The sequence below is a fragment of the Mastigoproctus giganteus genome, chromosome 3 (genome assembly GCF_048544385.1).
Source record: "Mastigoproctus giganteus isolate SK-2022 chromosome 3, ASM4854438v1, whole genome shotgun sequence".
In the NCBI taxonomy this organism is placed as follows: domain Eukaryota; kingdom Metazoa; phylum Arthropoda; class Arachnida; order Uropygi; family Thelyphonidae; genus Mastigoproctus; species Mastigoproctus giganteus.
The window spans coordinates 136,203,816-136,219,601 of NC_143577.1; the positions used below are offsets into that span (position 1 = coordinate 136,203,816).

Genomic DNA, 15,786 nt, shown 5'->3' on the forward strand with positions numbered 1-15,786 from the left:
TAGTACTCATTATTTCCGATAGGCTTCTTTTATTAGTTAATAATTTAAAAATGGAATTCCATGGATCCCTAGATCCTTGTTTGCTCACATATTCCCTCCACTTATTCTGTTTAGCTTTACAGATAGCTGTAACATATTCTTTACGACAAGCTTTATACATATTTTTATACATCTCACACAAATCTAAATCTCCGTTTCTTCTTACAGCCTGGAACTTTCTTCTTAAACAAAATGTTTCTCTCCTTTTTTCAGATAATTCAGTACTCAAACATGGTACTCAAATACATTAACAGTATTTCAGTACATTAACATGGTACTCAAATCCTCTTCAAGTAAATGATTCAGCATAATGTAATGAATACCATCCTGGCCTGCGACACTACTGGATGATCTATTTAATGATTCACTGAGTTATGTGAATGTAAAGGGTTGGTTGTATGGGGAAGGAGCAGCACGTGAAGAAGTTGATTTTATGCCGTTCTGCACTTGCTTTAATGTTTTGGAAAGAGGATGCATAGGAAGCAGAAGCAGAGATTGTGGAGAACGATTCTGCTAATGCATTAGCAACTTCTTCAGGGGTAAATAAGTCTTTCCCTTCCCAATGCAGTATCGGAGAACGAAGTCGCACAAATTTGATATTTAGAGCTTCTATCCTTCTCCAGATGAGCCGTATGTCCGTGTCTCTTGTTATGGTTGAGGCAAAGGCAATTCACGAGTCACGTTTCGCTTTACGTCTAATTTATCTTGCTTTTGCTTTAAGTCTCTTATAAGCAATTAAGTTACTGGTGGTAGGATACATGGGGAAATTATTCCAAGCACGATTTTTCTCCTGTTTGGCAATAAATCACTCTGTATTCCACCAGTGATTTCGATGGGTGTGATATGTTTTGGATTTTGCAATGGAATGGATCCAGATCCAGGATGTAAGTGAGACAACTATGAACCATCTTTTCGAAAATTTTACCCAAGCAACTTGCAAGCATTAGCCGCAGTCAGAATCTGGTCAGTTATGTAAGTGGTTACATCATCAATTGGTTTCTGTTGAACATAAATTCTATGTAAAAGTATTTTGAAAGAATAGTCACCCAAGTTCGCTTTATTAAACTTCCAATTGGATTGTTGATCAGGATTTTGAGTTACCACTGTTTGTATTGAACAAATGCTCGGAAAGTGATCGCTGTTAAAGGGATTGGATAATACCGACCACGTCGTAATTGGAAAGATGGGTGGTGAACACAAGTCAATTGCAGAAGTAGAGTAAATTAAGATGAACACAAGTCAATTGCAGTATTAAGTAAATTAAAATCATTGTTTTTTATAAATTCCTCTATCAGTTTGCCTTTGCTATCCATTGTAGTGGACCTCCATAATGAAGTGTCCATTAAAGTCACCGAAAGACAAATTGGAGTTGGGAGTTGAGTAATGAGGTGGTCAAGTTCTGAATGCGGAATTGGTAGAGATGGCGGAATATAAATGGAAACAAGGGTAACTGAAATACCCACTGCAATGCGAGCAGCCACAGCATCTAGATTGGTTCTTAATTGGACTGTTCTGGAAGGTACATTAGAATTTACAAGAATGGCTCCTCCTCCACGTGCTGAAGACTCTGGGTTCTTAACTTGTCCATTCGGAATGTATGATCGTATAATTTGAGAAATATGGCAAAATTTTGGGTGACAAGAATGTCTCCTGGAGGCATACACCTATGGGATTGAATTGAGCTAATAAATCTCTTATATCATCCGAATGACTGCTTAGTCCTCTGCAGTTCCATTGTTTGATGTTATGCATTATTTAGGTTTTAGGTTTGGCTGAGGACGATTCATCAGACTGCTTTTTGCGTGCTGGACAATTTTTAAGTTCTATTTTTGGGAAGGAGGGGTGTCCAGTTTCCATAGTGTCATTCCCAATTATGAAGCTCTAATATAGGTTCACATAATCGGAGTGTACATCTACTTCCCGACTGTTGGTTGGCGATTCGATTTTCTTACTGTCTTTGGTAGTTTCTGATTTTTTGCTGTCATGTAATGCGGTTAGAGTATCAGTTGGGATACTAATTGGAGTGTTAGTTGCTTCGATGGTTTTAGTTATAGGAGAATCTTTTCTGGAAGCTAATATAGTATTTTTAATCCAGTTCGCCAGAGAGCTGTTCGGTGGTATTAATATATCAGTTTAAACCGGATTTGAAAGATAGCTTCGGGTGCGAGATGCATAAGGCAGACTAGGCATGGTTAACATAATTTGTCTGCGTGCCTCAGGATATGTCACTTTATCTTCAATTTTGTACTTTTGAATTTTCTTTCCGGTTTTCCACATATCGCATGATTTATAAAAGGCAGGGACAAAAAGGCTTCCTTTGCAGATGGGACAAACAGGAGTTCTGGCTGAGCAATATGCTTGTGTATGATCCTTCGATCCACATACAGGACGATTGCGTCACCTCTGCATGCCTGCTGGGAGTGGCCATATTTCTGGCATTTAAAACAACGAAGAGGATTCGGCAGTTTAAATAGCCAGCTTTTACTGTGGATAGCAAATCAGGAGTGCTGAAAGTTAAAATGATGGAATGAGTTGGGACGAGATTTCCATCTTTTTTAATCATTATGCACCTCGCACTGATTACTCAGTTCCTGAACTAATTCCTCCAAATAGATCCCAATCTGTAATCACTCCTTTCGATGAATTTAAGGTGATGTGGGGAGTAACAGAGACTTGGAGCCAACCAAATGTCTTTGTCTTTAATAGCCACTAAGAATGTTTAGAGTTGACTGTTTCTATTAGGAGGTCTCCGAATTGTAGTGGCTTCACCATTTTGGGTGATCTAGCGATAGTTTACAAATATTTTTTTTTATCATAAATGGTGATAACTTGCCCACAGGCTGAGTGGACAGAGAGTGTGTCACCAAAAGGTTCAGTAGGTTAGGACACTGCTTTTCACTGAAGCTGTTTAGGTTGATTGGCGTCATTTTCATTAGATATGTCTGACCTTGATCGCTCTAAGGGGAGAAAATTATTTAAGTCCATCGTTGCTCCTTTTAGCCCTGGGAGAGTGACTTTTTTTCTCCCAGGTTACCAGCCCTGCCACGTGGAGGCAGGAGCGATGCCACCAGTTATTATTATTTTTTTTTTTTTAATAAAATAAGGTGCCACCAGTGACCAAGCGGTTGTAGAAGTTAGTTGTTGGTAATAGTTGTTAGTTAGTAATAAATATATATACTAAATGAAGAAAGGTTGTTTTCCTTTCTGTGCTCTTACTTAATACTTAAAGCACAGAACCACTGGAAGGAAATAAACAAGAAAAATATACCACTATGAGATCTGTTAAGAAGACTGTTTTGGTGGACTGAAGAATTAGGTTGGAAAAGAAAAGAAATGTTTAAGAAGAGGCATTAATTTCAAAGATTAAGAAGATTTGGTGATTCGGATTTATATATAGTAGTTTAAGGCGTGACTTCGTTCGTGTTGTCTGCAAAACTAAGATAATTAAATGGAAGGAGTATGTGGGAGAGCAAGGTTCAAGTGACCCTTCAAATTCAGTACTTAAAATTTTAAATAATAAAAAGCACTTAGGAAAAATATTTTATACAATAGGATGTGATGATAATGAAATATTGACTTGGAAAGATTCTGTGAATGGGATCTCGGTGGAACTCTTCCCGGATAATGATGATCAGGCATATCACATATCATGCAAAGACAAATGATCTCAGAAAATGCTAGATATAATTCGAATGAACAGGATGAGCCTTTTCTGATTTTGGTGGTTAATAACGCACTAGACTGTGCAAAGAATGGGTCTGGACAAAATTGAGGTAGAGGTGTTTAAGAGAACATTTAGGATGTTTCCTGAATTGTATGTAAAATTATATAATAAATGTTTATATGAAGTTTAGATTATAGATTAGATTATATAATAAATGTTTAGATGAAGTTTAGATTATAGATTAGATTATATAATAAATGTTTAGATAAAGTTTAGATTATAGATTAGATTATATAATAAATGTTTAGATGTATATAGCTGCACATAACTTCTAAACTGATTGGAGTGGGCCAGATGTAATTGTCTAATGTGAGTATCTGGAAGATTATTCTTCCCTCATTTCTGAAAATATCTGTCAATATATATTGGGTATTTCCATGCTAGTATCCTGCAATATGTTATTCATGTTGAGTTCCCAGCTTGTGTTTAGAGCTTCAAGCCTGAGCCAGATGGTTTGTTGAGACGTGGTTTAGAAAGAGGTTTTCCCATTTTGTTCTGAAGAGATATTGCCATATGGGGTGATGTGGAAGGATGCTGATTTTAGCGGCACAATTTAGGAGAAGAATTTGTCGTCGAAGGTCTAGCGGCGGTTCATGGGCTTCCGTATATAGACTTAAAATTGGAGATGTACGAAAGCCCCCCCCCGTGCAACTCGTAGTGCACTATGATGTATGGGATCAAGCTATTTCAGTACATTTGGCCTGGCTGAGGCGTATGCAGGAGATACATAGTCTAAACGGGATCTAATTAATGAGCGGTATAAATGTAGCGACATTTAATGATCTGCACCCCATGACATATTACTCTGAGAATGTTTAGTTTCTTAAGACAGCTGGAACGAATATGTTTTATATGTTCTAGGAAGTTTAGTTTTTTATCAAGTATTATACCAAGAAAACAAGTACTTGGTTGAAATGGAATACAATAAGACTAACTGAAGGTTAGTCTTATTGTGTAACTAACCTCTTATTGTATAACTTCTTATTGTATAACTAACCTTAACCTTGGATGTAATATTCTCTGGATGTAATGTTCTTTTATGACAGAAGTGTACTGCAGTTGTTTTAGATTTAGAAATTCTGTAATAATTGTTTTTTTGCCCAAGAGACTATTCTATTAATGGTGCCTTGTAGTTGTCTCTGAACAAGTATCGCATATTTTGAGAATGACATGAAATGGCAAGATCGTCAGCATACAGGTATGCATCAACCGTTTTAGGTATACACTTGGTTATAGAATCGATCTTGATGGAAAAAAGTGTGGCGCTCAGCACTGAACCCTGGGGAACTCCCTCTTCTTGTACATATGTTCTAGAAAGTGACGAGTGTAAAGTGTATTTAGGGTCATACGGCACCAGGGGTTTCCCCCATCTCCGCGTTGTTTACATTGTGATGGGTGTGCCAGTTTGCTGGAAATGCCAGAGATTTAAAAGTGTATGGATATTGTACATGTGTAGTGTCGTGTACCGTTGTTCATCTGGTCATTTAGCCGCTGGACCCCTACTGAGGCCCAACGTTTCCCCACTTTAGCCCCGTGGAGGCAGACCAGGTACACCAGTATTATAATTATTTACTCTGGCAGGTCCTGCCACCTAATTTCCTTAGATTTCAGTGGCTAGGACCTATATAAAAAAAAAAAAAAATGCACATATGCGACATACAAAAATGCATATGCATACAGTTCGCGTAGTGAAGGCGCTAGAATGAGAAGCCGAGAGTTTTGGGCGAAATTTATTTTGATGGTTAAATTTGGATTGTGTGGGAAGGGAGGCTGAAGATTGGGAGGATATAGTCAGAAAAGGAGCCGATAGGGAAGGTAGCTCCAGCTTGCAGTGGGGCATGCCCATGCCCCACCAGAAAGAAGAGAAGGGTGGTGGGGGTTAAGGAGATGGCAAATCGTCTCCCTCCCCCACCAGGGAAGGGGAGTAATAGTGGGCCAGACAAGGGAGCTGACCCAGAACGCCAATAGTAGAAAGTGACGAATGGAATCGGACTTAGATACTTTCAATAGTCTCTCAGCATGACTATGTTCGGTCATTTCAACTAATAAATCTCTGGATCTTAATCGCCGAACCATTTTTGGAGGGCCAGCCACATTTTAGAGACATTTCTGTAACAAAAATGAGGACAGCTTACTCAATGGTTGGTCTGTGGAGGAGTGTATTATTAAAAGGAGAGGAGTGCTATTATCCGTTTTTTTTTTTTTTTTTGTCTCTTAGCATGGGATATATTTGTGTCGTCATGATCTAGATCAAATGATCCACACGAGGACTGTTTATTTTTATCCATCGTTGCTCTGGGAGGGTGGCTTTTTTTTCCCAGGTTTCCAGCCCCGCCACGTGGAGGCAGGAGCGGTGCCATCAGTGACCAAGCGATAAAATAAGGTTATTTGTTAGTTCTATGTACAAGAAGAGAGGTGTCTTTTCTTTCTGTTAGGTACGCTAACTTCTTTACTTTAGAAGAGCAAAATTAAATAACACCGAAAAATAAATTAACAATAACACTATAATTATCAGCCACTCTTTTAAGAAAATCGCTTGGAAATCACTCAGAAATCGTTATAGTCACTCGCTTGGCACTCGGTGTCTTGTCGAGATGTAAAAGTGAATCTGTATCAGCACCCATGAAGTGGATGATACCGATGCGAATAATATTTAATTTCTGTAGGCAATTATTCCGAGACGTGTTACATGAGCCTAAAAGTTGAGTTCATTATCCATTATAAAGCCAAGAAAACTGATAGAATTAGAAACTGGGATTAAATTATTATTTATTCGAATTTCTAATTCTGGGTCAAGATGTGGTGCACGTCGTTTGCTGAAGTGAATAACTGTAGGTTTTTGTTTAGCTTTTGGGTATCCGTTTTGCACAGTCCAAGTTTCTAATTTATTTTTCGCCCGTTGGAGCTATCTTTCTATGGTACCCATGTTTTGAGAGCAACAATAACTGCTGAGATCAACTGCATACATGTATGCTTCAAGAGTACTGCGGATGACTAGGGTCATGCTGTTTATTCTGGTTGCAAATAATGTCACACTGAGAACCGATCCTTGTGTTAGACCTTCTTGAACATGAAGTCTGATAGCGAACCTGCAAAGACCTGATATTAAGAAAATTTTGAATCATTTGTGGCAAGTAACTTCTTATGCCCAAATTATGAAGATCATTTTTGTATGTAATACAAAAATGATGTAATAGCGAAGGCTTTTTCAATAACATTATCAAATGCTGTCTCTTGAGAAATGTGTTTAACATGTTAGCTCCTTCTTTTATATGCATATCTAAAGTGGATCAGCTCTTTCGAAAGCCTTGATGACGTTCAATCAAGATATTTTGTGTTTCTAAGATCAACGTAAGTCTACGATGTATCATCATTCCAAGATAATAATAATAACAAAAATGTTCTTGTTTACACTCCGGCACGGCACGACCACCACGTCGTTGGAGTTTACAATAGATCATCAGTACAAACGTTAACCATATTTAGTAGTAACAGGCTTGAATCCCAGTCCGCTCAAAGAGCGTGTGTTATTGCGCTTTCGCTCAAGACCACTCGGCTACGTCAGGCCTATCTTGCTTAGGCAGCTGGCGAGGGAGAGTAGTCTATAATTGTTTGGTAAGGAAGAGTCTCTCCCTGATTTCGAAAAGGATGACAACTGAATGACACCATGAGAGTAGATATGTGTTTTCTCTAAGCATCCGGTCAGCAGGGAGTACATATCTTTCTCAATCAGATACATGATGTAGAAAATGCCACCTTGGCACGGGATAATACTGGAAAATTTGTGCAATGACTGTTTCAGTTCTATTAATATAAAAGATTATTTATAGGGATAGAAGGCTGAAGTATCAAATTGATCTTGCACCGTTCAGCACAAGATGTAATATGTTTCACCAATCAGGAGTTCTACATATGTATCATGTGTAGAATCATCCGATACTGCACACAAAGCTTCAACAGGTTTTTCTGCTACCTTGAGCATGAGAGGACAAATCGCTACACCTCCAGAGAAGGATCGGAGAAGAAGCTTGAATTATATTTACTATTCAAAGCCAGGGCCTATTTTTGGAGTATTTGGGCACTAGGCAAAATATTTTCCGACGGCCTTCACACACCATACTTTAATAATAATAAAAATTTAACACTTCAATCCAAAATTAGGATTACAGTTAATATAAAATTGTAAAGCATAAAATATAAAATTAATAATATAAATTATAAAATATAAAATATATAATATAAAAGTATAAAATTTGAATATAAAAGGAAATAATCGGCGGCCCATGCGTTGTGGCTAGATGAGGCTACATGAGGGTGACTTGAAATGGAATTCCACTTAAAGAAGTGAACCGTAATGGTAGCCGATAGTGTCTTGAGTAGGTCTCTATTAGTAAAACTCCTGATTGTAGATTTTTCACCAATCAGGAGTTTACTAATAGATTTTCGAGGCATCTCTCTATGATGAAATGGGAACTCTTTCTTGGAACTAATTAAGAGGGGGGGGAAAGGAACATACGTTGGGAGGTAACATACCTTGAGACAACGTGAATATTTAATAAAATAGGCTAAACAAATCACGTGGGGCATTACCTGATTCCAAGTATGTGTCAACACCTGTCCTACAAGACCGAAGATTATTCTGCTCCCAGGGACCCCATGGTAATTTAGCACTGGCCAGGTAATCACTCCCATCACACAAAGCTGGGGATGCTAAAGGGTCTGGAAAAGAAATTTTAATAAAAAAAAAAAATATGAATAAACAATAAGAACGTTAAAATTCTTTTTTATTTATACATGAGTTTATTTATTCACTTATATATAAGTTCAGTATAAATCAAAAACTTCGGATTTAAACTACAACAATTATATACAAAGTCTTAACAACATCGTGAAGTGATCTTCGGCGCTGAATCCCGCTTCTGCTTGGGTACAGATTTTTAACCACACAACATTGTGGCGATGACGTGGTGAACGTCGACCCTAGACCCATGTTGAACGGCATCCTGCACGTCTTGCTGGTGTTATGATGTATATGCAATCAGTTTAGATACACAGGTGTCGCTCTTGTTCGCCAACGGCAATATAACTGCTGGACGTTATGTCGCCGACATTCCGGAATCCGTCGTTCTTCCCTTTGCTATTGGGATTGGATGCCAGTTCCATCAGAACAGTGCCCACAAGGGTTTTCTCTAATTGTCATTGTTGTATGGATACAGTCTTGGCCAGCCAGGTCCACAATTTTTTACCACATCGAGCATGTGTGGTCAGCGATTGGAGGCCATCTACGGAGCCATCTGCAGCCAGCAAAGCCCACTGATGTTCTTGGGAACCAGGCGCAAAATGCTTTGCGCGAAATACAGCAAGCGGCTATTCGGCACCTGCACGACTCAATTCCGAGAAGCTCAGCTCAACGTATACGCAACCGTGGTGGATTTATAGCATATTGATCTGTCCAATGTCTGCGCAGTGGTATCCTCACCGTCCACCCCACACTGGATGGAAAAGGGCCGGGTTAGAATCCCGTCTATGTCTCGAGGAACTTTTATTGGTTGTTTTCATTCCGTGGCTGAGTTAGTCGGTCTCAGGCGTAGATGGCAAGGTTCTCTTTCCCGGGTTTCGTGAAAAATAACCTTGCGTTTTTCGTCCAGCAAATCGACTGGAGAACACACGGGTAGGTGAAATAATTTTCCGAGTGCCCCTAATACACACACACATATATATATATATATATATATATATATATTTTTTTTTTTTTTTTTGGCAACTTTAGCACGTATTCCTTAACTGCTCGATATCATCATCTGAGTATAGTCTCTATTCCCGTACCTTCTCAGTGCTGCAATTTCAATGTCCCAGAGAGTATATTTTAATAAATGATCGTGTTTAGGTGAGAAACATCCAATAAAATATGTCACATATGAACATTAACCAATGTGGGTCGTTAAGTAAACATGCAAATATGTAATAAAAAGCACATTGAGTTAGTTAAGATTAATGTCCAGAAGAGGATCCTGTATTCTAATTTGAATTTGTGTTGTAAAAGATAATAGGAAGCAATAATATATATATTTTTTGAAAGATGGGTAGAGAATAGTTGCAGGTCTTGAATATATGTAGTGTTTCCGACAGAAACTGATTTGCTGCCTTTGGGAAAACCTTGTCATCGAATTCCATAAAAATATTTCTTAAATCAGCATAACTGTTACAAAAATAAAATGTGAGATCGTGTTTCTTATTTACCACAGGAATATAAACAGGGTTGATAAGGCCTGGTTTAAATCGTTTAAAATTTATGGATTCATGTAAGATAAGGAGACAGATAATGGTTATATACTGTATTTGGAGAGAATCATCAATGAACTTATTTTTTGCAAATGTGACTTCAGGGATAAATAAGTGTGCAGCCTGCCCTCTAGCACTGGTTATCTAATGGATTGGCTAGGTGTTTAGTACTGTAGTTCATTCCAAATGTGGCTCTTTTGCTCTTTTCTTTTTCTTTTATTATCACCTGCAGAACGAGAGGTGACTCCAGAAATTCAGTTCGAATTGCACGATTTTTCTGCAGCAAAGGCGGCCCGCACAAGTACACCCACGGCAAATTATGCTTCATACAATAACTATGAGAAGGCAATCATTTTCCCTGGGTATGTTTTAGAAATATTCGTTCCCTTCCCATACCCCTTGGGGGTATGAGAACCAAATGATGGCGGTATGGGACTCGATCTCTGAACAATTAAAAAATAAATAATTGTTGTTAGATTAGATTATTAACTATCATCATTATCAATACGGATTGAGGCGGCGAGGCCACTAACCAATCAGCGATGACGTTTTCCCACTTCACCAGTTTATATGTTGGCGTGGTCGGAGTTAGATTGGTCCCTTACGTACACCTTTCTTTTTTGTTACATGTGAATGTCTATTACGAAATAATATTTTTCGGATACTGTTACTTCATAAAAAGAAAAAAAAAATTTTCATTTGAAATTTAAATTTCAATTTTGCGTTTTAATTTTTTTTATTATTTATTATTTCACAGAACGTTGCGAAATGTCGTCTGTCAAAAAACGGAAGTGGAATGATGAATATGTGGGTTTTGGCGTAATCTGTGTGACAGAAAAAAAAAAAAAAAAAAAAAAATGGAACTGAAAGACTCCAATGCATTATTTGCAATTTTGTAATGAGCAATGTAAATTTGAAGTCACCAAGATTGAGAGAACATCTCGAAACCAAGCACAGTGATCATGTTGGACCTCGATTGATGCTTTCAAGTTGGAAAGAATTCGTCATGATCAGAAAGGTGCTTTTTCATCATATAGGTTTGCTCCTCCTGGGAAACCTCTTCTGGAAGCCTCCTACAAAGTTTTGTATATGATTGCCAAAGAAAAGAAGCCCCAGACAATCGGAGAAAGCCATCTCCGGCCCTAAGCGCTGGAGATGGCTAAAATGGCGCTGGGAGAGGATGCCGTGAAGCGATTGAGTCAGGTTTCCTTGTCCAACAACACTGTACGCCAAAGAATTAAAGACATGAGTGGGGACATAATAACCAAAATTTTCAGCGAGAATAAAAACAGTCCTACAAAAATCAGCATGCAGTTCGATGAATCAACTGACGCTTCAAACCACAGTCAATTGCGTTCATGAAAAGAACATCAAAGAAGAGTTTTTTTTATTGTGTGATTAACTAGAAACGGTTCATCTGGTGAGTATAGGCTTGGAACACCCAGGGTACTGAGCTGGATATCATCATTCTTTTCTTTCTTGATGATTCCCTTCTATCTCTCTATCTGGGTAATTCCGATTTTTTTTTTTTTTTTTGTCTGGTGTAGCATAAGCCTCACGCTTCCTTGCACCATATAGCTAACAATAATAATAACCAAAGCAGCTGATATCTTCAAGTTGATCCAATTGTTCTTTGTTTGGCATGAATTAGCATGGGATTTGACTGGGTCTATTTGTACGGATGGAGCTCCTGCCTTGATTGGCAAGAACTCTGGATCCTTTTGTCTGGTCAAGGAAAGAAGCTCCACATGTGTCGATCATACATTGTGTTCTTCATGGCAAGCTTTGGCGTCCAAAACATTGCCAAAGAAACTTAAAGAAGTGATGAAAATAGTTGTGCAAACAGTCAACTTTATTTGTGGACGTGGATTAAATCATCGGCTATATTTCAAACATTTTACTTGTACGTTGGCTAAGTCGTGGCCGTGTTTTCGCACGAGCAGTGGAATTTCGGGATGAAAATTCTAAATTCCTCAAGCATCAACAGTCCCCTCTTGCAGATCATTTTGAAGATGAACCTTTCATTGTTATATTTGGCTGCTATTTTCAGTCTCCTAAATGATTTGAACATGTCGATGCAGGGAAGGGATGTAGATATTATTCAAGCCAGGGGAAAGCTTGTGGAATTTACGAGGAAATTAACTATTTCGAGTCGCCGTGTTGAAAGAGCAAACCTGGCCGAACTTTCCAATCCTTGACGATATCCTTAATGGAGATGGTAAAACTTTGCCTGCAGAAATACTTTAAGAAGTCAAGAACCGTTTAGAAGTCCTAAGTACATATTTTGAGGGTTACTTCTGAGATATTAATGATCTTAGTATGGAATCTGTTTAGGTCATGAACCCTTTCTCGTTTTATGTATCTACGATGAGTGACATTGATTCAGCAAAGGATGATCTCACTTATTTCCAAGAAGACCCAAGGAAGAAAGCTAATTTCGAAATGGCTGGGCTGGGCTGGACATCTAGCAGTTTTGGTGTGAGAAAATCGCAGCTTACCTTAGCATGGCAATGAGGAAAATGAATGTTTTGGTTTCCTTCACAATTACGTATCTCTGTGAAAGAAACAGGATTCTCTGCATCATTGAGCCTGAAATCAAAGTGGAGAAATCGACTTGATGTGTCAGATGACATGCGGTTAACGTTGAGAGTAACTGTACCCCGATTCCGTTTTTTGATTGCACAAAAACAACAGCAAAAATCTCACTAGTTGTAGCTAGAATCTGTATTTGTGATTTGCCGTTTTTTATATAAATAAATATGAAAATGAAACTAAATGCTACTAGGCATAATATTTTAAGAGTATCTATATAATATAGGTGTCGATACACCATAGACAACTCTTAAGACATATTTGGCAATCCATTGGAGATCTGTAATCGTAAAAACGTTAAGAACCCCTGGTATAAATGAATCTGGTGTAGAAAAGTACATAAGGCAGTCATATTTGCTATCACTATAATGTCACTCAACTCTAATGAAGTATGTCACTCATATGAGTTGTAATATCAATCAACTGTAATGGATTAGAAGATATATAAAATTTTAATTTCTAGTAGCTTGATTGTGGGGGCAGTAAAGGAGGATAAGTTTTTCTGTCGGTAGGGAGGGACAATGAAAAGTGTGAAATCGATCCTCAATTGTTAACTAGTGAAGGTAGTTGATATTTGGTTTGGGCTTTATTGGCGCATTAGCAACTAAAGATATAATGCGCCAATACCAGCCGTGGAAAATAAAGCAGTTAAAAGAATTCAGTGACCTAAAAATTTAGGTCATTGTGTCAAAAAAAGTATAATGTTAAAAGTGTATCTAGTTTTTAAATAAATAAAACCGGCTACCAAGAGTTCAATGTCAGATAAAATCTCACTGAGTGTATAAGACTCAGTCAGTTCACTAAAAGCAGTAAAATATAAAACACGTTCGTGTCTATAAGGTTACTGGGATAAAATGTATCGTGCGATTGAAAAGATGTCACACTCACTCATAAAAGATCCAACTATGTCCTACGAGCAAGTCAACTTCCTCTTTGCGGGTTCTGTTCAGACTAAACTGCCAGTCGTTGATTACAGGTTTTACCTGACCTGGCAATGATTGCAACCAGTAGGAAAGCAAGTCAGAACGTATTATCTACCTGTAGTCTGTATATGGAACTAACAGCGTACGAATAATGTGGGGATGCGGTTATCTGGAGCCAGTTTCCGCCAGTTCATTTTCCCCTGATCCCAATGTGGCTTGGTATTTAGCAGAACTGGTTATTGAAAGAATACTCAAAAATCGAAGGTAAGATATGCTGGACCAGGATCACTAATGGATGAGGTTTATACCTCATCCCCTATATAGTGATATCTGGGAAGATATCAGGAGATCCGACCGCCGACTGTAACTTCCAGCCATCGATGAAGACAAGCAAGGGTTAGAGTATTAAGCACAGTGGGGAGGAGAGAACTGTTGGCAGATAGAAAATAGAATGGTGGCCTTATCGCAATTTTTAATATTTGAGCATTCTAGGGTGGAGGAAATTGGCCGTGATAACTGTGTAACATTGTCTACTGTGATATTACCCTCTCTGAGCAGCAGATCTTGGACCCGAATACCAAAGAGAAAGTTGGAAGTCTGACGAGTGTTACATATGCTTTCTCATCTTTACTCGGAAACGGATGTACTCATAGAATTATCTGGCAGGGATTTCAATTTAAATGTATATTTTAGCGACAATTGCGTTTGTTGGAACGACAGTGGTTGCTAGTATTTCAGTTTAAACGTATATTTTAGTGACAATTGCTTTCATCGGAGTGGGTGGTTGTTCAGTTGCTTCGACATTAATCTCTGGACAGGGGACGTTCTAAATGCTCTAGCAACAATATTTTTTTTATTTATTATTTTATTATTATTTTTTTTTTTTGTTAGTTGTTGGCGCATCTGTGGCCATAATGCACCTCCCAAGGTTTCTGCACTACTCTGATCCAAGCCCGAGGCGGGATTCGAACCCGCGACCTTTCGCTTGCCAGGCAAGCACTTTACCCACCCGGCAGTAACGATGGGGATGGCTTATTGATGAACCGGGTCTAGGCATCGAGATAAGCTGTTTATATCATATGCAGATGCGAAGTAAAATGCAACGGTCTAATCCCCATTTATTGTATGAGATGTCATGTAGAAGCTTCCAGAGTTGACTGATTTATGCAGATATGTCAACTTATTATCAAATACAATCCCCAAGAAATTTGTGTCAAGTGTAATGGAATGATATGTTGACTGTGTCGAATTCTCGTTCTTGATGAAGGGTTCAGTTTCGATAAAAGTATATGCAGACAGTCTCCTGAAGAGACAACCTGAAACCATTGGCCACTGCCCACGTGTTGACGTAGTCAATGGAGTGGGGGACAGTACTCTATTTCGCCACGGTTGCTTCTAGGAAGTTTATCACTGTCGAATTGACTTTGTAGATCTTCAGCGTCTCTATTAGCCAGCTATGAAGCATGGAGTTGTAGGCCATGTGTAGGTTGCGACGCTTCTTGTAGACTTAAAATAAAAATAAATAAATTTTCTGTTTATACTCCGGGACGACCAAACGGTCAGAGCAGTTCACAAGATACAGAGAATACAAGAAACAGCACCGTATTTAGCAGTCACGGGCTTGAACCACGGTCACTCAAGGCACGTGTACTTAGCACCCTCGTGCTTGACCACTCGGTTACGGCGGCCACTACAGCATCTATGGTTAATTACTCATTGAATTCTTTGCTCATCCACTTGCATCCTTTCTGCTGTTTGGCCATTATGTTCTGGCTCTCCAAATTCGCACTTCTTATTTCTAGTTTCTTTATACTATCCACCTACTTCTGATATCACTGTTTATCTTCAATACCTTGATAATGTTATTGCTACTGTTGGTTCTACAAACCTTTTCATCATGTCAGATGCCAATGCAAAGTCTCTACTCAGGTTCTCATTTTCCTCTGACGCTAAAGGCAGACTTATCGAAGAATTCTTACACTCTTATCACCCTGTTACTCTCAACCAGCCTGACTTGCCTTGTACCTTCAGCTCTACTTCTGGAGAGAGCAATATTGACATAACTGCGACTGCATATGCAAACGCTACCACTGTTTCTGACTGGTCGGTTAACTGTGGCATTTGCTCTAGTGATCGCAGATGCTCTTCAGTTCTCATTCACAGATTCTATGATGAATACTATTGCTAATTACTCTGCATCTGACTATGCAAGGTATCTCCAGGATG

General features: G+C 38.5%; 1 protein-coding gene across 4 annotated transcripts in view; it reads right to left on the reverse strand.

Annotated features, from left to right (window-relative positions):
- Positions 1 to 15,786, reverse strand: part of rols (zinc-RING finger and ankyrin repeat domain-containing protein rolling pebbles) — a 428,429-nt gene that overhangs the window by 272,710 nt on the left and 139,933 nt on the right. For all 4 annotated transcript variants that reach the window (XM_090369443.1, XM_090369444.1, XM_090369445.1 and 1 more), the window contains one exon: positions 8,354 to 8,482. In XM_090369443.1, coding sequence (XP_090225569.1) covers positions 8,354 to 8,482 — 129 coding nt within the window. The remainder of the gene's footprint in view (positions 1 to 8,353; positions 8,483 to 15,786) is intronic.